Below are 21,591 nucleotides of genomic sequence, written 5' to 3' on the forward strand. Positions count from 1 at the left end.
TATTTACTTGTGACTCCTCAGTGTAGTTGCATTAGGCGTGTTATCAAAGTAAAGGTCGCGTATGTGTCTTTTTTTTTTTCAGAATAAATGATTTTATATAGCGATTTTTAGGAAGTTTTATTTTTTGCGTCACGTGTACATCATGCATTTAAAAGTCATATTGCATATTAAGCGGCTACGTTTTAAAAAATAGACCTACAAAGCTTTGGCGAATTTCTCATGTTTGAATCAAATTATTAAAGATAAAAAAAAACTTTCACAAAATAAGGTTATTGCTTCCTCGTTGACAACAAGTTTTAAATATTCCCATATTCCGGACCACACTTGTTTAAGAACTGAACTTGAATTCAGGTTATTAAGAAACTGATTTATTTTGCGTCTTTTGTTAAGATCCACCATTAAGAGAAGATATTTTACCTTTGGTATTAAGAACCAAACTTTTATAGAAGTAATTGGAACTAATTGAACCTTTGCTTTTTTATATACAAAATACCGCATTGGTATAACAAGATAGTAAAAGATATATAACATTTGCACTATATGTTTAAAAATCCCATCTGAAAACTAAGAATTTCTGTGTATTAAGAACCATACTTGCATCGTTAGAGAAAAATTGTAAATCTTCACTTTGTGTGTGTTAAGAGCTACTGGTAAGTTTAACATTCAAAAGAAATGGAATGCAATCGACACAACATAATATCCCTATATTGGGTGATCTTTTAATGTTTTAAAAAGTAATTGAACAGAAAGCACAAAATTTTGCTCGAAAAGGAAACACAAATAAACCTAGATCTAATATATTAATTGCAATGTGGAGATGGTAAAGAATGCTTTAAGATGCACTACGTCATGATGATTTAGGAGGGTAAATTTCAATTTTTCTTTCTTATATCAGTAGTAGTCTTAGCTTAAATATCTAAGGTTTCAATATACCGTTAATACGGAACAATTATACACATTAATATCAACTATTAAAAACAAGTTTTACTTATCGAACCGTATGATTTAGTTATTTCAAATTTAGCTTTTATGTTTCGTTAAAAGTAATACAAGTGGTTGCAGACAATGAACAGTAGTTTTAGGTGTGATACTTGCGCAGTAGTATATCCTCGTAATTTTTAAATTATATTTTTAGTCTTTGTAAAACTTTCAGACAGGAACTGACTTTGATCGTTGTTGTATCTCCACTGCTCTGTTGGTCCTTATTTGCATAAAATTATGTTACTAAAGTATACTTTACCAGGCCCATATTGTGTGACGCTATTTGCCTATAGCCTATATATGGTTATGTCTATGTACAAATACATATATTAGTTTTACAAAGTTTTTATTTAGTTTATAAATGTTTTATGAAGTTGAACCGTGCTTGTAACTGTAGTTGATCAGTTTGGTTTGATTTGTCTCGAATTTTCGCACAAAGGTACACAAGGGGTATTTAAGCTAGTTGACATTAATTTTTGAACTGACATACTAGAGGGAAGGAAGTCAGCTAATTGACATCATCTGTCGTCAACTCTTAAGCAATTTTAACAGAATAGTAGGATTTGACTGTCACTCTTTTAACGCACCCACTACCCAAAATGCAAAATACGTTATTTGTTGTGGCAGCTATAAACACTCGGCCATACCTGCCGTCATTGGTCATAATCAATAAAACTAGACTAATTATTACCCAACGTTTTTGTCATTTATAACAATATATTTTAATTTTGTATATATATATATATATATTAGGATTAAATTTGTGTGTCCAGGTATGATAAAATATAGTTACGTAATCTGTTTCTATAATACACACCAGGACCTTCAGTAAAAGCTGAGAAACGTAAAATGTATTGATAAATATATATAAAAATAAAACTTTTTTTAATTTCATTATTTCATTTTTATTACACTCCAATAAAACTTCAAAAATTTCTTTTTAATTAGGTAAGAAAACGAAGGTGTTATATCAATAGATTTAAATAAAAATGTCATGTGTTTCTCAAGATTAGTTAGGAATATGGGCAAAAGTATAATATTTTCAATAACATCTAGGTTACAAAACGATACCGAAATCATAGGTATATATATCTAGAAAGAGTCATTCTGGTTTAGGGAATGTAGGACTTTTTAAAACCACAGCTATGTGCGGTAAAACTTTAAGTCGGGAATCATTTTTATGGAGTTTATTGCTCCAATCAGTCCTAAAAAACACGTTTGTTTTTTTCGCTGTACAAAGATACAGTTGCAAATACGTATATTTACATCAGTACGCTTCACAGGGCACCAAACGTCAATACATTAATATAACATTGCACACAGTTTTGTTACCTGTCAAAGAAATCATGCTTAAGTCATGCAACTACTTGAACATATTTTGTAGAGAAAAATAACGAGTTTCAATTATAATGGAAGGCTACTTTTGGTGTCTGCTCTTGTTTCTCTTGTTCTATGATGAATAATACAAGTCCGAGTAATACAATATAATGATAGTATTATTAATTTCAATCCACGTCTGACCTATATCTAATACTTCAGTTGATTTATAACTATTCCACAAATCATTGATTATATCAAAACTAATGAATCTTGTATTTTTGCTATTATATTTAAAGGTTACGGTTCTTTGGTAGGTGGATAAAGTTTTATAGAAAATTAAGAGTGAGTTTTGCAAAAATTTAGCGACATTCGTGAAAGTGCAATCCATTGATGATGAGAAGTCATCACTGAGCACATTATTAAGACTGTCTGGATATTTTTACTGGTTGACTTACTTATAATCTAAATTATAATATCTCTAAAATCATATAGCTTATGCTTTAACATTTGTTTTGTCTTTATGTATACGTTTTCATGATTATGAAGTTAATGCAGGTTTATTATAATATACACATATAAAACTTAATTGTGAACTTAGTAATTAAAGACAAATTTGCCGTTCTTGCTGATAAATTTAGAAAATCACTATTCACCGGAATGTTTTTTTTAAAATAAAATAAACGATATTGAGGCTTACACATTATATTTTGTCACAAGAAAATATCTATGTTTCTTAGACCTTTGATATTGTGACTGAATGCAGCATTTTTCTTGACACTATATAATACTCGGATATTTGCTTAATTTACGACTCAAGATGTTAAGACTTTGAAAGTAAAATTTCTCAAACCATACTTTACATTATCGTGACTATAAACATTTATCCAGTATCTTGATGTGTCGTGATTTAAAAAACAAAAACAATCAAACAAATTGCCTTTTGCTTTCAGTGCAAATTGTACCAGAAAATTCTGACAGTATTTGGTGAATAAGAGTTACTCACCTTATATGAGAGCACCGTATCTTTACCAGATTGATATTCCTTAAATTATTAAAAACTGTGGAAAAGTGAATACATGTTTCAGTAACCCTGCCAAAATGTGTATTTTCCCATCGTTGTAGATATGAATTACAGAAGAAAAACACTGCTTCTTTTTCACATTTGATAAAATTGTTTGTTGTTTGAGCATTTATGACTTGAATGAATGACAAACACGTTTCTATAAGAAAATCGCTAATAAACTATTGGGTATATTTAGTGCTGGCTAGTGGAAATTATTGTATGTACAACAAAGAGTTGTTGGGGCTAGCTTGGAAGAACCCGAAGACAAGTTGTGAAAATAAATCTTTCGTGCGTAGTAGATAAACTTTCCAGCTCAAAACACTAAGACTTTCGATATTCTTACCCTGACAGGCTTAGTGTTAACAAATCATGGCCTGTGCTAATTGCATTAAAACTTACGCTGAAAGAGAGAATGAAAAAATCGCTCAAGTGCTAACTTACTCCGTGTTAATCTTACATCTTCCTATTCAGATGCAGAAAGAAGCATAGATTCTCACTTCCTGATAAGGGATAAAAGAAAACGTAAATCATATTCGGGTTAAAACAATATCTGACTTCTTCTACTTTGATGAAAAAAGAAAATGAGTTTGTGGTATAACAAAAAACACGAACGAAGGATTTAAGATAATGGTACCCGTCGTTTTTACTGCCCGTTAAATTATTAGACAAAGATGTTTTAGTTGTTTGTTCCTTCGTCTTAAATTTTACCACAAGAGATTTCTCTAATTTACAGTGGAACAAGCTGAATACAAGTCCTTTGTCTTCGGTAGCCACTAAGCTCACGTCGGCTTCCCTTTATGGATTTCAATAATTTTGTCTTGATCTACATACTGGAAGATATGGGGCGCATCTAAGAGGATCCCTATTGTCCCTGCCGTGGTTACGGCAAAAAATATGTATAATTGAAGCCGGTCAATCACCATAGCTACGTATTTCCAATCTTCTCGAATCTAGAATAGTAGAGAAAAATCAAGGTCGATCTAGATTGTTTAGCACTAAAAACTGAATAACAAATATTCATAAAGCTCGAAACCTCAAAATATAGGTCGCTAGGAAAAACTAGCTCATTACAAAAAATCTACGGTGTAACTTAAGAATAGTGGTGACGACAGTTGTGATATAAATCTTAAAGTAATACTTACAAGAAGAGTTTCTTACATTACAAACTGTTGTACACACTCATGTATGCTTACTTTTTACAGAAGTATGTAAAATATGCTCCTTTACTGCTTAAATTTATTTCAATTGCAGAATATACTACATAATCCGAAAGCGAAAGGAAATATCCTCACTAGAAATTTATTTTGCATAAGTCTTGTACTTGAGTGTGAAAATGTCTTTCGTACTCAACGAATCTGTAATTTTCGGAAAATCCAAAATAAGGCGAAATCTCATTTATGAGTTTATATCATCAGCCTCATAATAGAGTCAGGGGTGGCTTAATGATTAGCATGTCAGCTGAGAATCGAGACATGAATACACACTCTATACTTTCGGCAATGGAGTAAATCTCATTATTCGGTTCAAAGCCACGAAACGGTGGGTGCTGCTGTCTGACTATCTTACATCTGATAAGTAGCTCAAAAGTGTAGAAACAGATACACTTGAACCGTAGGGGGCGCTAACCCGGCCGTATAGCCCAAGTGCGCATAACGTGTCGCTTACATTAAAAATTCCAATTCCAGGTTCACAATGATATTATTAGATATAAAGCAACTTAAATATATCACGTGCAATAGTACGATATAACACGTAGTGTTTAATCTTAGATGTTCAAGAACCTTTTAATAGATTACGTAAAATTTAGTAACATTAGTTTCTTTAGGAAATATTTCCTTCTAGCTGTATCTGATAGGTAAATAAACAAACTTAATTCTTATATTATATAGATTATCATGTCTACGCGAAATGCAATAAAAAGTTGTGTTTCAGTTAAAAGACACAAATGTCCCTTAATTTATGTATTTTTTATCATCACTGTGAGAAGTTTTACTCTACAGATTAGGTAAACTAAGTAGATTACATCTGTAAAGAAAGCTTCAAATACTATTTCTCAAACACTCGAAACTTGTCAGAATCGATTTATTTGTATTTGTTCTACCATGGCTCCCCCTGGTGGATCCATTGGAGCATTTTACGTTATATTATTAGAGTTAAAACATTTTTGATGGATATGGCATAATATACAATGTTTTATCCAATCCTCCTACTAAATAGGTTTTCTGTTATGATTGTCTCGATTTGACTTGTCAAATTATTATAAGATTTTGATAAGTGCCATGGAAGGGATTTTACATGTATGAGGTTTAACAATTAAGGAAGTTATTTTTAACAACTGAAGTCCTCTGTGGTGACATTTTAAGAAATTTTGCAATATTTAACGCACTGGTGCCATCTTCCATAGCCCTCCCCCGCCCCCAATAAATTTTTCAACACATTCTTCCAAACTATTTATGTGCAAAATTGTTTGTGGGTCCATTACTTTATTGGTTATAGGATCACTGATAACATACAAGACATACACACAAAAACAATAACAAAATCTAGACAAAAATATCTAATTGCACTGATTACTGCTTTGAGGTTTTCTCTGTATTTTACATATAAAGTGCGTGATTTCACCCATTTTTGGACATTTCTTTACGCTGATTTTTATGACAAGAAATTACATAAAATTACCCAATATGATGCAATATGTTAACCCTACTAGTATTGCAATGCATTTAAACAAATCGGTAAATTTAGGATAAAATCTGGCACATCTTCTTAGCATGTTTCTAGTCGTTCATAATGTCAAGTTTACTTTTTTCACATATAAGTTCGATCCTTAACTATTTTTTCGACTGGCCAAAGAATAAGGTAATAAAAGGTTACACGGAGTTGATGAGATAATAATGGATGAAAAGTCTTTTAAATTAAGGAAATCTATCTTGCATTGAGAAGTTAGGTCGTTAACATAGATATTAGAAAAATTGTGAGATACACTATCCTACCAAAAATCATGGGACACGTGTAGTTATGAATAAAACATGTTTGTATTCCAAGAAATTAACAATATGTTGGCCAGCCTTTGGCCTTAATGACTGCTTCAACGCGTCGTGGAAGACTGTCTACTAATTTCTGGTAAAACACTGGTGGTGTTGTGCTCTACTCCTCCTTTAAGGCATTAGTAAGCTCCACTACTGAAGAGGGCCGTCTTGGCCTTGCCATAATTTTGCGTTTCACTTCATCCCAAAGACGTTCTATCGGTTTGAGGTCGAGGCACTGTGCTGGCTATTGCAATGCTCCGATGATATTCTCTTCAAACCAAGAGTTCAAAATCCTTGCTTTGTGACATGGAGCGTTATCATGTTGGAAGGTGTAAAGGCTGGTCCCATAAAGTTACCACAATATAGGGCACATATAATTGTTCAGAACATCAATGTAGGACTCAAAATTCATGGATCCATGCACTGCAACCAGTGAACCTAATCAATACAACGAGAAGCACCCCAGACCATGATAGCACCACCTCCAAACTTCACTGTTGGGACAACACAGTCAGCTATTAAGCGTTCTTCAGACATCCTCCATACCCAAACACGTCCATCAGACTGGAAGAGCGTGTAGCTCTAAACGTGTCTTGGAAACACTTATAGGATTGCCTGTGGCTGCTTGCATCTCCAAACACAGATTCTCTGGGGTCTGACGGCGAGATGAGGTAACCAGCCTTCTCAAGGCGCGTCGGCTCCTGTCAGTCAGTACTTTACGCCTACCTAGTAGTTCCTTGGGCTCATTGTTACCTGTGAACGTCCATTTTTTCAGCATGTTGCCAATTGTTGACCTGGGAATGTTTAATTGTTGCGCAATAGCACCTACAGGCATTTTCCCCAAATGACATCGAACTATCCTTCCCCTCTGAAACTCTGTTAGCCTTTTCCTGGTACTCATCATTCAGCGTAATACTTCGAAATGACTTCCGAGCGAACTGCTGATCACCTTTATAGGTCAAACTATTTGCATATTTCGTCGTCACGCCCATTTTACTGCAATCAGAGGTGTGTCCCTTGACTTTTGGTAGGATAGTGTATAAGCGTAGCAGTGACTAATTTATTCGAGCTCGTGAACAGTTTTTCAAAAAACTACTTTAAATATTGCACTTTGGTTCTATTATAAAAGGGTTCAGAACAATGTTAATGTGTATTTATGGTTACTGATGCTGATTTAGAAGTTGAAATGCTGATGTGTCGACAGTTTTTTTTTCTATACCGCATCAGCTCTTTCGAGCTGCACCTGAAATCCTGAAAATCAAATGGAACTTGCTCCAGGAACGAATTTCAGTCAAACTTATGAAAGAAATCAGGGAAAGGGAAAATATTTAGACGATTCGTGCGCCAGAATTCGCATTGCTGATTTATTGTTATTGATATTTTCAGCACAAACAGCACCTAAAGCGACACATGGACTAAACGAACAGGTGAAATGCCCTAAGGTTTAAGCATTGTCATCTCTAATTTAGAACTACTGACAAGGAGGAGGTTACTCAACCAGCAGCACCCTCTGCCTATGCAACTTCTGTTAATCAAATAAGGTGGTTGACTGCAACTGTTATAACAACCCATAGCTGAAATAGCGGAGCGTATTGAGCTGCAATCACGACTCGAATCTAAGATCTCCTATACGCTAACCTCTAGGGCACCCCCGAAGTGGAATGCTGGGAAAAAGGGTTTTATTCTATAAATTATATGTAATTAAAAAAATTGAAATTATAATGCTTTGTTCATAGTGACAATCTTTATTTAATATTGTGCAGATTTGGCTTTTTTATTAAGAATTTCTGACACACACACACACGTCTTTTAACACTTAACATAACTGCGTACAAAATGTAATAAAGTGACATGAAAAAATAGTACAAACTGTTTAAACCTAAATATTATCATTATTATCAAGTTTTAAGATTTATTCTAATCACGCAATAAAACATAAAACTTAAAATCTATGCTATAAAATATATTAGTGGTTTATGATCACAATAATAAATGTTAGATTTTAAGAGTAATTAGGCAACGCACTTCTCAGCTTACTCTCCCCTTCCCCCGTACAACGACGCCTAGTCACATACTGAAAACAAATTTTTATACACAAGCTGAAGAGATTATTCTAAATCAGAAATATCATGGCAATGCTTCCATAATACCAAAAATAGAGATATTATTCGAGTTCTTTTATTACATTTATTTCAGGCGCGACTTGACGCATATGGGGTTGTAGTACATTGGCAACAGTTACAAACGATTACATGATAATGTATGACACAATACTATGAGAAATCTGACCAGAATGTTCTCTGACATTTGACCCCAATTCTTTTTGAGATTTTACCCTAAGTTTCCATTAGATTTGGTCGAATTACTACGTAAGAATTACCCTAATGGTTGAATCAATTTGGTTGGAATACACCGTGAGACCTCACTCTATTGTTTCATAAGATTTGGTCGGAATGTTCCGCGAGATCTGACCCTAATGTTATATACGATTTGGTCGGAATGTTCCGCGAGATCTGACCCTAATGTTATATAAAATTTGGTCGGAATGTTCCGCGAGATCTGACCCTAATGTTACATAAAATTTGGTCGGAATGTTCCGCGATATCTGACCCTAATGTTACATAAGATTTTGTCGATTCAATGGTATCTAATTCGAACGTTCCATTAGAATTTATCTTAATATTTAGTGAGAATTTTATCACAATGTTTCAATGAAGCTAATTTTGACATCTAAAGGAAAGGGGACGTGACACAAATCAGTCCAAAGCATTTATCACCAATAGGTTTACTACCTTCAAACTATTGTGATGACATTTATAGTCACAGCTTGACCTCACTAGATGTAAATACAGTTTTATTTCAGTGAAAGTTGTCTTTGAGTTTTATTGAAACAAATAGAAAAATCCGTTTCCCTAAGTGTCAAATGTTGTGCAGAATGTTTGATTATATTCCTTGTTATACTAGGTGATTTTTAGTCACTTCAGCTTCAATAAACAAGTGTCTTCAAGTGTTCCTAAAGGCTGTACTCACTAACACCTACCAAAAGTATCCGTCGAGATATTTTCGAAAATGTTTAATTTCTGAAGTAGGCAAAGGAGGATTTGTTTCCTTAGTTACGATGTTTTAGATTTTCTAGTATATCTTTTAAATTTTACTGTAACACATGATATATTAAACAGAATATACCATGAGCTCCAAAATTTTACTCTCTAATATATTCGACAACGTGAACAACAATAATGAGGACCAAGGTCATGAAAGAAAATAAATTGATGGAAAGGAATTATTTTGCATTTAAAATAGTTACAGCTCTTTTTATTGCAACCGCAATCAGTGTACACATTAGCTAGATGCTTAATATGGCATGAATTATGCATCTTATCTGTGTTTATTGATACCAAAACATCTTGTGCCTTTATTTAGAGCAGCGTATATTGTTACAGAAGTACAATTTAGTTCCTAGAAGGATGTTTAATAAGGTAAGTTTTATTTCAAACCATTCGTTATTTTTATGTTTATTAACGAACTCCGAGATGAGTACATTTTGGGTCTTACATGTCCTTCGTATATAGAGAAACAACTATACATATATATTTGTATGTACATGATTCAACTGGACTCAAATATGCTGCCTTATTCATCTCAACAGTTTATTAGATTACGCAAGTTGTACAATAATAATATGCCAAATACTACTCGAGAGCTAATAATTTCTAGAAAACTTATTTTGTGAGTCAGAGATAAATTTTCTGGACATTTTATATGTATAAAAAATACGTTTTAAATAATGATTTTCATTTAAAATAAGGCTCTTAATAAGTAATTGTGTTTGAAGGTTTTGGAACTTATCGTACTTCTAAAAAGAGGTTGCAATCGGATTATAAAATCATAAAAGAACTTAAATTATGTATTACCACAATACAGGCAAAAAATAAACATTCCTTCGTCTCGCCCTGAAAGACAAAATCATTAACACGAGAATGATATTAAGTTTCATTATTATAGAAATTTCGAATGTTGTAAATAAAATAAAAGTTCAAATGCAAATATTTTTTAGGAATATTATTAACAAAATAAAGTTTAATTACACAAATCTTTGAGTTTTTGCACTTAATATTAGATATAATATTTATGAATCAAGTTATTTCCATCGCTGTTTTTAAATTGTTTAAAAATAATATTCAAGTATTTTTAAGTAATACGAATCACAAATTTATAATTTATCCAGTAAATAATGTATTTAATTTAATATAGCGTTCTAACTAGTTGTCAGCAGCAAATTCATTAAGCGAAAAATATCTATATAATGATTAAAATACATTTATTCCTCAGTTGAATACTCTTGCTGCGAGCGTTATTTTCGACCACAATGTCAATATCTCACAAGGTATGGCCAGCTTAGGAGATTTATATTAGTCCTAAATCCATATACTAAGCTGAAAATGCAAAATAATCACAATGATAAATAACATATATAACGAAAATATATAAATTCAAATAAATATATTTCATAGCAAAATAGTAAAGAAGAATTATCAACAAACATATGACCATGACATAAAACGTTAAAACTTTAAATTAAAAGTGTAACAATTAAGAAAACGAATTTTGTATTTTCTATTCTTTCCACAAGTAAGATAACCAGAATGTTTCTATCTTTATTATTCTAACATATTCTACGTTGCTTATTTTGTTGGCAGAGTAGTTAATATTTTGATTTAGTTATGTAGTAACTTGTGTAGTAGCGTATAAAACACAGCCCTTCATGAGCAGATATGGCAACATTTAGAAGAACTTTAAATGAGCATGACACGTATAGGTACAATTTTATAGGTTTATAGAGTTTTCATTCATTTCTATCAAGACTTCTTGAACCTACGTGTTTTTCTAACATCATGAACGTATAGGTACAGCTTAACCTAACTGGACTTAAACTTATATGATAACGTTTATTTGTTAGCTGATAGACTACAGGGAAGGTGGGCTACTTTTCTTTGATCGTCACCCTTAAAGCGCGCCCACGAAACCAAAGTGTGGAACGGGAGGCGAAACATGAAACCATTTGACATGCAATACGACATGGATAGGGAGACATGAAATGTCTTTCCGAAGAGGAATATTCATACAGAAAGACTGTTAAAGATTGTAGAGCCAAAGGACACATTTCTAATAAGGGAGTTCTGTATGCTTTCAAGGAACTGAAAAAATTCGTACAGCAGTGCTTTTACGACAGTAAGCGTAACATTAACGCTACGATTATGATCGAAAATATTCCCATTTCTAAAAAAAAGCCACTTCGATGGAGCTGGGCATATATATTGGTATAATTAACAGGATTCTAAAGTGAAAAGCTTAAAAGCCCTCACCTACACCTAAATCAGCAGCTGTTTTTATCAGAAAGATGACCGAAGGAACTTCATTCACAAAAAGCTTAAGTTACGTACTTATCAAATCCATCGATATATCTGTGACGGACGTTTATGTTTTTGACTTGCTTGAACGTGGTATTGGAAGCAGAGGATCTATAGAAAGATTGACCTAGCTGTCCTTTGCAGAAGTTTCTTACTAAGGAAATTGCAGCGTTGGACACTAGTAGGTAAGAAGGCTGAGTATTATCAAAGATGTAGAAAGTTGTTCAAAGGGTAACAAAGAACCTGGAAAATCGTTCTTAATAATTGCGATTAATCTTTTCTAGTTTTGATGATCGCTATTTGATTTCACGAGTAAAAGTTTTTACATTAATCGTACGGGACAGAGTTCATCATATTAACTTCATTATGCACCAAACTCAAAATTTCAGCTGTATGGAAAGTTACCTACCACCATAAACAAACATTTGAGGGAACAAACAAGAAAATTCATTTTAAAACTTTAGACGTATGATTATAATACAGTAGGTTTAAAACACAAACTGAAACAAAGAACTGAATTCATCATCTTTTGAACTAACTTTTCGTATGACAGTTTCTTTTAAATTCTTAATTCTTTCTTACGCGAATCTACATTCATTCGACTCTCGTGCAAGAGAATATGGTTTGACCAAAGGTTTTACTTGTTTGTTATTAAGCGCAAAGCTACATAACGGATTATTTGTAAGCTGCCCAACGCGGATATCCAAACCTAATTTTTAGAGTTATAAGCCCTCAAACTTACCGCTGAGTCATCGGGGAGTTCACTAAAAGTAAACGGTACATGCGATAAACATATACATTCTTAATTAAAGCAAGGATTGTTATTTCTATATTGTTAATATTTTACTGAAAACTTTCGTTACAATTATGCATCTTTCGAGAGATTCTTCAAATTATACATAAGGATCAGAATACAGTCTCTACAATTTTAACATAAGCATAAACTTCGCTGTAAATGTGTTTGTTTATTTCAGCATCCATTTGTAAGTTGATCAAATTTTAAAACATATGTACTTTTCTTCACTACACTTTACATTGTTATTTTTGGAGATATTCGCACGAAGGTACACAAGAGCTATTGTTAGATTAGAGGTAAGGTAGCTAGTCAGCAGCATCTACAGCAAATTCTTTATTACTGTAATCGAATAGTTGCATTTGAGTGTCATTCTTATAACACAGTTATGGCACCAAAGTGCGAAGAGCAATTTTTTTCTTGCAGCAAAGGGACACGAACCACGGACCTTTGTATCGACAGGCCAGCACGCTAAACTCTTTATCTTTACTTGAATATTTCTTTCTGACTTTTCTACAATTAAAGCCTCGTATTTATGATTATTTGTTTGTTGGTTTGCAGAATTTTGCGCAAAGCTACCTGAGGTCTACCTGCGCTAGCTGTTCCTAATTTGGAAGTGGTAGACGAATAGAAGGATTGACCGTCAGTAAACACGGCTGAAAGAGCGAGCATGTTTGGTGACGAATTTCAATCCTGCAACTCACAGATTTTGAGTAGGGTGCTCTAACCACCAGGCCATGTTACGCCTATTTATGATTATTTGCAGCTCGTTAGTAACCAAAGCTTTACCATAATCACTCTTTAAATAAAAGAGATCCTATAAAACAATTGATTTGCGAGTAACTTTAACATGGTATAATTCAGGTGATACACCCATCTCAATGAGGATGTTAGTGAAGGTCGTAGGTGCAGAAAGTAAATAATTATTTTTGTTCTTTTTTTAGAATTGTTTTTATTAATTTCAGAGATACAGGCTGACCATGTTAGTTTTCTATAATTTGTGCCTCAAAGCTCACTAAATATGTGAACAAATCTTTATTGTTTCTTTTTGTATAATTGGTTTGTTTTAGTCTGAATGGGTTACTGTCAGTTCCAATCTTCATGTCTCCCCAGAGAGACACGCTGTTTTTCAATTAACATCAAATTATTGTTTCTCTTCCAAACATTTTTCAATCGACTGCTATTCCTTCATTTCTCGGCGGATTAGCTTGAAAATTGGCAGGGTTATACCTTGGTCCAATACGATTAAGTCTTTTCTAAGAATTTTATGGGGTCAAAAGTCAAACAATCTAAAAACGTATATTTTGGGCTCCTGTGCGAGCATATTTCCAGCAATCAAGGTTAAAATTGTCACAAGCATAAATATTTATGCGCCCGACTTATTGACATAAATAAGTTAGATTTATTCATTTTGAATTTCTTGTTAGGGCTTGTCTGAGCTCACACAAATGCATAATTTTGGGGTTTTTGGTCATATACCCGGCTGTATTGTGACCAATTTACATGGGATTTGATATAAAGATACTTTTCTATACGTTCCACACATTAACAAAAAAATAAAAAGGTGAACTTTCCTATTTTTAGTAATTATATGGGGATCAAGATGCCACAAAAAGTAATTTTAGGACCTTTTAACAATTACTCCATCGTATTTTGGTCAATTTACAATGGTACAAAAATGTGTTTTGCAGAACCCGTACATATACATACAAAAATATGGGACTTGCCCATTCTTGTTCATTTTAGGGGGGTGGGTCAAGAGGTTAAATAAGCCCATAATTTTAGAGATTTTGGTTCATTTCTAGGCCATATTTCAAATATTTACGTGCAATTTAGTATAAAGATACTCTTTGCAGGTCCCAAACAGAAACAGACAATTTTGGAATTTGTCTTTTCCTCAATTCTTCAGTAAGGAAAGCACAATTTGGGGTTTTCCTGAATTATTCATGTGTATATCAACCAACTTACATGGTTTTTGGTACATGTTGCAGGCCCAAAGCATGATACAAACAGTTTTCGATTTTTCTGGTGTCACATTTGACCATGTCTGGATTACGTGCCGGATACATATTGCGTTCGCCCGCGAATGTTGTCTCTTTTCTTGTAATTTATTTTCGTATCATGGTTTGTTTTAATTTCTGAGTGATTGTTTAACTGTTTTTATCTGTGCAACTTTTCCTAGTAGCACGATCTAATTGTACATGATATTCTATTTAGCATATTTTGTAGTTGTGGGCTGTCAGTTGACGTTCTATATAAGTCAGTGTGTAGAAGGTTATCGTTTAATGAGACAGTTTATGCTATAATGCGTTTCATAAATAATAGTTTTTCTGTCAATACAAAAATTTTCCTTTAAACCAACATATCAACCAGCTCGATCATTTTATCAGTGACAAGGTTCTCTTAACAACCGAAATTAGGTTTCGAATTCAAATTAAAGAAGCGTATTTGATTGATACTTTTGGTACTGTTCATCATAGTGGGAATAATCCTGGTTCTGAAATTAGTGATATTCGATTTTTAGCCAATTCTCTGTCATTTAAAAAGAAGTTGTAGTTTTGTTTTTAATATTTTTACGTATTTTCACTTAATAAATGTTACTCTGTGTTATTTTCAATTTATTTTATCACTTATTCATTTTTGCGTTATAACTATTAACATTTATTTATTTCAGTATTTACCTCAATCTAATTAACAATTCCTTCTACTCTTAATTCATATTCTTTGTTATGATATTTGTAGCTCACGTTAATTTCCTTACAATTTTTGAAACGTTCTTTTTTAGTTCTTCCACTAATTGTTTTGTTTCTGGCATTACCCTTTCCCGCCTTATTCCGATATTTTCCTAAATGGCAGTCAGTCACACTTGCAAGATTCCTTTTGAAAGCCAACCTAAACTCTTACGTACTGTACGGTGCTGCCATAGTTACCCATGACGTCCTAGGGATCACTTCACTAGCTTTCTCATTTTGAAATTCCTGCTCATTACCAAATCATACATAAAGAAGACATATTTAACCGAAACCACCGGGTTATCACTTTTTTTATGGTATATCTTTTTTTTTTAATCAGACGTTGTCGCTTTGTATCACGAAATGTATAAATAATAATGGTGTGAACCAATAGAGCTATATACATTCACACAAATGTATATATAGCAAAATATAACTATTTGTATTGTCAAAATCATTGGCATATCATGTGATACATGGACTAAAGGGTTAGATCAGAGACACCTAGGATTTAGACATAATGATTCTTAATTCAAAGCTGCTGATCAGGGGCAAAGAAATCAGGCAGCAGCACTCTCGCTATCTACGAGATTATTCTTAAACGAATAAGGGGATTGAGTGATATAGTTATAATTTTCTCCCATCCAAGATGAACGTGCGGAGTGTGTTCAGTAATATTCGTGCTTTTTACTATTTAATATGCAGCCCAGCACGCTAACCATTATGCCATGCTAGGCCCAATATATATAGTAAATTAAAAAAAATATTGAGAGGTAACAGAAAACTTGTAGATGGAAAATTTTTGATCATTTTGATGATGACAGAATAATTCAAGAAGTGATTCAAATTAGACTTAAGAAAGTAACAGAAGAAAAAGAGTATTTGAACTAATTTCTGAAGCTGAAAAGTAAAAGGTTAATGAAGTAAAAGAATGATGAAATTTAATATTTCTAAGAATCAGAGTAAATAAAGAGATGTTAAAGAAAATGTTAACCCACCTGAATATATTCGTCTTCGCTTCGTAGATGTTCTGCGATAAATTCAACAGCTTCTGTGGCTCGATAAGCATCTGGAGTTAGAAAGAGAACATCTGTTGCTTCACTCTTCTTCCTTTGCATTTCTAACTCTAGAGAAGACTTTTGTGTAACCGTGCAGTTGGGATGATGAACGTCGGAGAGTTCCATAAACTCTGTTTTGTTCTTCAGATTATAAGGTATAACCTCGGGTGACCCATGGTAGTGTTGGTGAATACCATATCCTGGCATCTCCATCATCCATGCTAGTCTCGTCTTCTTGGGTCTTTTCATGAACAGGAGAATTGGCAAGTATTTCAGGAATGAAATACGAATCCAGTTGGGCATTCTATGGGTCCTTGGGCCGCGAAAGTTCCAATTAATGATTATTACTGTAACTAGAATTGATCCCGTATTCATGAGAAACGTGAAGAGTAAGTACTTTGCAACAAGCGGAAGAACAAGAGAAGTTGGAGGCAGGATTTTCGACACCAATAACAAGAACACCACAAGTGACAACAGAATGGAGATCCCTAAGGTAACTTTTTCTCCTGCTTCGGCCGGAAGGTAGAATACAAGGATACAAAGGAATGAAATTAAAACAGTTGGTAAAATGAGGTTGACTGTATAGAATAGTGTTTTTCGTCTAATTGTGATGTAGAAGGAAATGTCGGTCTCTGTCGGCTTTCCCTCCTTAGAATTATTGTATACATTGAGAAAAGCTGGAACCTCCACGATGTCCCATGTCCCACTCTTCCAGTAATCGGATAGGTCAACCCATTTATTGTCATCGTATAACTTTAAGGACACTTGATCACCGTTGTAAGTCCACGACCCGAATTTCATGACACATTTCTGTTGATCAAAGGGAAAGTAGGTGACGTCAATAGTACAGGAGCTCTGGTAAATTGCTGGCGGCACCCACATTACTATTCCAGTTGAGTAGATTAGCACATTGGACTTGTACCGGACCTCGTAGTTGCCGTCAGCACTGTTGGTAGGAATAAGACATATATAGATAAAGTTAAGAAGCTGTCGAAAAAGCTGTATATCATTTTGAAATTATTAAACACTAAGATCTCACGAAAACGCTATGTTTATGTTTGTCTACTCTGTTCCAATGTTCATATGCATTTATTTCTTATGTTGAAGAACCAGAGTCCTATATCTATCTATCTATCTATATGAAATAAATTTTTTTATCAAAGATACTCTAGGTTCTCTCACGGTAAGCAGTAACTTTACGGAATTACAATGCTAAAATCTGGAGTTCGATTCACTGCGATGAACAGGGCTTTGTATGGAAACAAACAAACAATACTCTAGGTCAGTGGTTTGTAACTACTAGTATCTACTCTAGAGAGAGAGAAAGAGAGAGAGAGAAATAAAGAAATGTATAATAATTATAAACATATATAATTATTTTTGAATAAATGCTATAGCATTTACAACCCTATGTATAACTACATTCTGAGTACATTTTTTTATAAGTTATACACTGAAATAAAGGCCAATAAGGAGAGATAAACCTATACACTTCTAGCGGTTCGAAAGTTTTTACAAATATTTTGCTAGTCCGTGGAATGAAAACGGTCGAGAACCAAGATTCTAGGTTTAAAATCTATGTGAAATTAAGTAATTTAGTAGATGTGCAATTTGAATAATTTTTTTGAGCGGTAAATTGCATACCCAGGTCTGGCCTTGGTGAAAACCCAACACATCCGGTGAAAGTCTACAAGAAATATGAGCTCTCAGTCCATAAGAGGCTTCCTTTTTGAAACTCTTGTAATGCACTTTAAATATCTTACCTTAAAAGTTTTGCAGGTTATTTTTGAGGAGACGAGACTACACTCCTTCATCTTTTTTTCTATTGAAAATGCAAAACACACTCACAAATTTGCTAAAAATGAGCAAAACCTCTGTGAGGATTTTCAGTGGCATTCATTCTCCAAGAAAATTGTTGTAAGACAGGGAAAGGGGATTGGAAGTGAGGAGGCGTAGCAGTCAAGTCGAGAAACTTGGCAGAAATGGCAAAGCAGTTGCATCTCTTCTTGTTCAAAGCAGCCTATTTCATAGTAGAGATGTGGTCAAGATTTCTACTGTCCGAATTTGGTGCAGTTAATGCATTAAGTATAATAATAGCCTCGAATTTTGTTTCTATGGAAAATAACTATATTCTACATGAAGAACTAAGAAATGTCCTTAAAAATAAATTTAATTATATGAAATACTTCTCTAATTCAGGCTTATTCACTTATTCTAACCCTAGTATAAACCGGAAGTTAAATGGTGTGAATCAGAAAAGTGCAGGCAACTTAAACAACAGCAATATCTTTATTCTTCGCATTGTAGCTGGATATTTTGGTTATTATGGGAAACAAGCCAAAATGGTGAAAATATTATTTACAATCTCCAAACTCAACTATTTACAATAGCTACTGCAGTAACAATATATGGGTTATTCTAGAAAACATTTTTATTTTTAAATACGAGAAAATATTAATATGAATTTGGTTTGCTCTTATACTACGTTTGGTCTGGATTGGTGAACTCATTTAGGAAGGGATGCGTTCACGGACAGACAACAAGTTTTCCCTGATATTGGATAGCTACTGCACCGGTATGATTTAATATGTATAGCGCTTATGTGAAGAACTCCTGCACCCACTATATATATTCAGCTCTGCCGAGCTTCACTGGATAAATCTATAAGACAATAATAAATACGAGGATTAAGTCTAACTAAAAATTTAGTTAGAAGTAATTCATTATATAATAGCGAATAACACCATTAAATTCTATTAATTTGTATCCCGCAGAAAAATCTCGCTCATCATTTTGGGTCCTTGGATGCATTATAAGATTGACGGTCAAATCCCACTGTTTGGTTAGACACGAGCATCCCAAGAGTTGGCGATGGGCATTATTTATTATATGCCTTCTCTCTCGTCTATCATTTTAAAATTAGGGACGGCTAGGGCGTATAGTCCTCGTGTAGTTTTACGCGAAATTCAACAAAGAAAAAAGAAATAGTTTAGGCTAGTAGAAAACAGCTATACCCGAGGAAGACACAAGAAATGTGTTGAAGTATGTGTACATGTGTGTTGAATACACAGTTTTTACAGTAACTAAGATAGTTTTAGTGTAGCGGAACACGGAACCTATGCCATATTCTAACACTATAACTCACTTCGCAAACTAAAACGTAGGTTTCTCTTTATCCACATAAGGATTGTCATTTGATAGGGCACGAACCGGTCAATATTTTTCGTTGTGGCTGATCACTAAATAGGATCTTATAGCGTTCCCCAGCATTTAAGGGTTTTTATTCTGTTTTTCACTGTTGTTAGATTTTCCACCATGAAATGAAAGCATAAGAAAAAGTAAGTATGAATTGTATGCACTTGTTCAATTTTAAAATAAAATAAATGTTTAATAAAATACAAAATTTTCTATATAAAATAAAAATATGTCTACTGAAACCCTCAAAGGCATTCACTTAAAAAGACTACATATTTCGACGTGTCTCTTAATTGTGTATAGTAAAGTGTTGTATTTTAATTGTTTGTTTCATTATACGAAAGAGTAATTAAAATCATACAAAAAGCGTTATAATAATATAAAATATTAAGGAAGGTTAATCTTTAAGTTACCAGTTTCTATCTCTTCAGACTTCATGTGAAATTGATTGCTAACCATTACATAATAACATAATGCCGCAGCAGTTATACAATTAACATGTGTATGCCACGTCTATAAACATTAAATAAATCATTTTTTCCACAGATAAAGTTATTGTTTATGCTAACAATGCTACGCAATTGGTTATCTGCACTGTTTTGAACCGTGTGGAATCAAACCCAGTATGTTAGCATTATAAGTCATCAGAGCTTATAGCTGAGCCACCGTGATGAAGATGTGACATGAACGACCTTATTCGTTTTTTCCAGGAAGAAGAAGCATGTTTTTATTGTTTGACCGTTTTGGTTTATCAAAAAATTGTTCTGGTGTAGTTTAAAGTGTTGCTCTTAATACAGCTATTGGAAAACATACCGTTAGCTTGACTAATAATATATGTTTATGTTTTATTATATTGTTTTATCGTTTTAATCACCATTTATAACGCTAAACTTTACTATTTTTTCAGCTTGTCTTTTGGCTGAAGAACAAGTATTATTTCATAAATCTTGTTGCACTACACGTATTGAACAAAGAAGTTGCAAACTTATTCAGCACAATATATCAATTAAGCAAAATATTGTGATGAAGAAATTGCCACCAAATAAAGGCTTGTTTTGGTCAACGTTGTATCTTATAGGTAATAACGTAAGATGTGATTTAAATGCCTTTCTGTTAGGTGGCCAAAGTACAAATACTGGATTTCTAAAAGGTGAAAACGTGTATATCACATGTAATTTTAAAAGAACTTATAGTACACGTTTTTCAAGACTGAAAATCAAACTCCATAGTAGACTCAAAAAAGCAGCTACCGAAAATAATGTTAGCTCAATATCTATGAATCAGATAATACGTTGAATAAAATGTCGTTCTAGCTAACTAATGAAATTACTAGGCCCAAGTAGTGAATTATATTTTACTTGATGTATTTTAATAACATTTAATGTCGCACTTTTTAATCAGGACTGAGAACACAAATTTTACTCACTTGTTGAAGAGAACTATATCTGGTTTCCATACTTTGTCCGGGGGCAATCTGAGTACACTTATTCCTCCATACTCGGCTTCATCCCATGTAAGCTGGTAGTCATTCCAGGCCTAAAAGATAAGAAATGGAACAAAAAATCTAAAATATTGAAACTAGAAGCTAAGAACTTTATTGTAGAAGCAAACTGGACAAGAAAATAAGAACTCTAGAGAACAAATAAAGTTGATAATAATTGCAATAATAATAAATAAGAATTTATAAATATAAAATATTTATAATATATTTATAAATATATGTAAAACATGGCGAAATATAAATGATAGAGCATGAAATTGAAAAGTGTAACTACCAAATGTAAAACAAAAGCAAATTAAATGGTACTACATGTTGAAAATGTAAAACAAGAAATAATATATAACAACATCCAATAGAGGGCATGAACTGTGCAGCGTACTCTCCATGTACGTTGGTACTCTTGAAAGTCTGAGTTACCCAAACCACATATCACTTGACTTTGTGTAAAGCTCGTCACCAATGGCATCATGATGACTGGTGGAAAGTTGCGTAAAGTGACGGCAAGCGT

General features: G+C 33.2%; 1 protein-coding gene across 3 annotated transcripts in view; it reads right to left on the bottom strand.

The window, feature by feature from the left end:
* The window catches only part of LOC106460766 (acetylcholine receptor subunit beta-like 1), a 28,898-nt gene that overhangs the window by 5,727 nt on the left and 1,580 nt on the right, over window positions 1-21,591 (bottom strand). Inside the window, exons 2-4 of one of the 3 annotated variants that reach the window (XM_013920501.2) lie at window positions 21,009-21,118; window positions 16,328-17,333; window positions 1,901-4,314 (exon numbers count right to left, since the gene is read on the bottom strand). In XM_013920501.2, coding sequence (XP_013775955.2) covers window positions 4,144-4,314; window positions 16,328-17,333; window positions 21,009-21,118 — 1,287 coding nt within the window. In that variant the 3' untranslated portion in view covers window positions 1,901-4,143. Of the gene's footprint in view, window positions 1-1,900; window positions 4,315-10,628; window positions 10,830-16,327; window positions 17,334-21,008; window positions 21,119-21,591 lie in introns of those variants that run through there. The other 2 variants (XM_022387555.1, XM_022387554.1) reach the window with 2 other exon arrangements.

Source organism: Limulus polyphemus, unplaced genomic scaffold (genome assembly GCF_000517525.1).
Source record: "Limulus polyphemus unplaced genomic scaffold, Limulus_polyphemus-2.1.2 Scaffold832, whole genome shotgun sequence".
In the NCBI taxonomy this organism is placed as follows: domain Eukaryota; kingdom Metazoa; phylum Arthropoda; class Merostomata; order Xiphosura; family Limulidae; genus Limulus; species Limulus polyphemus.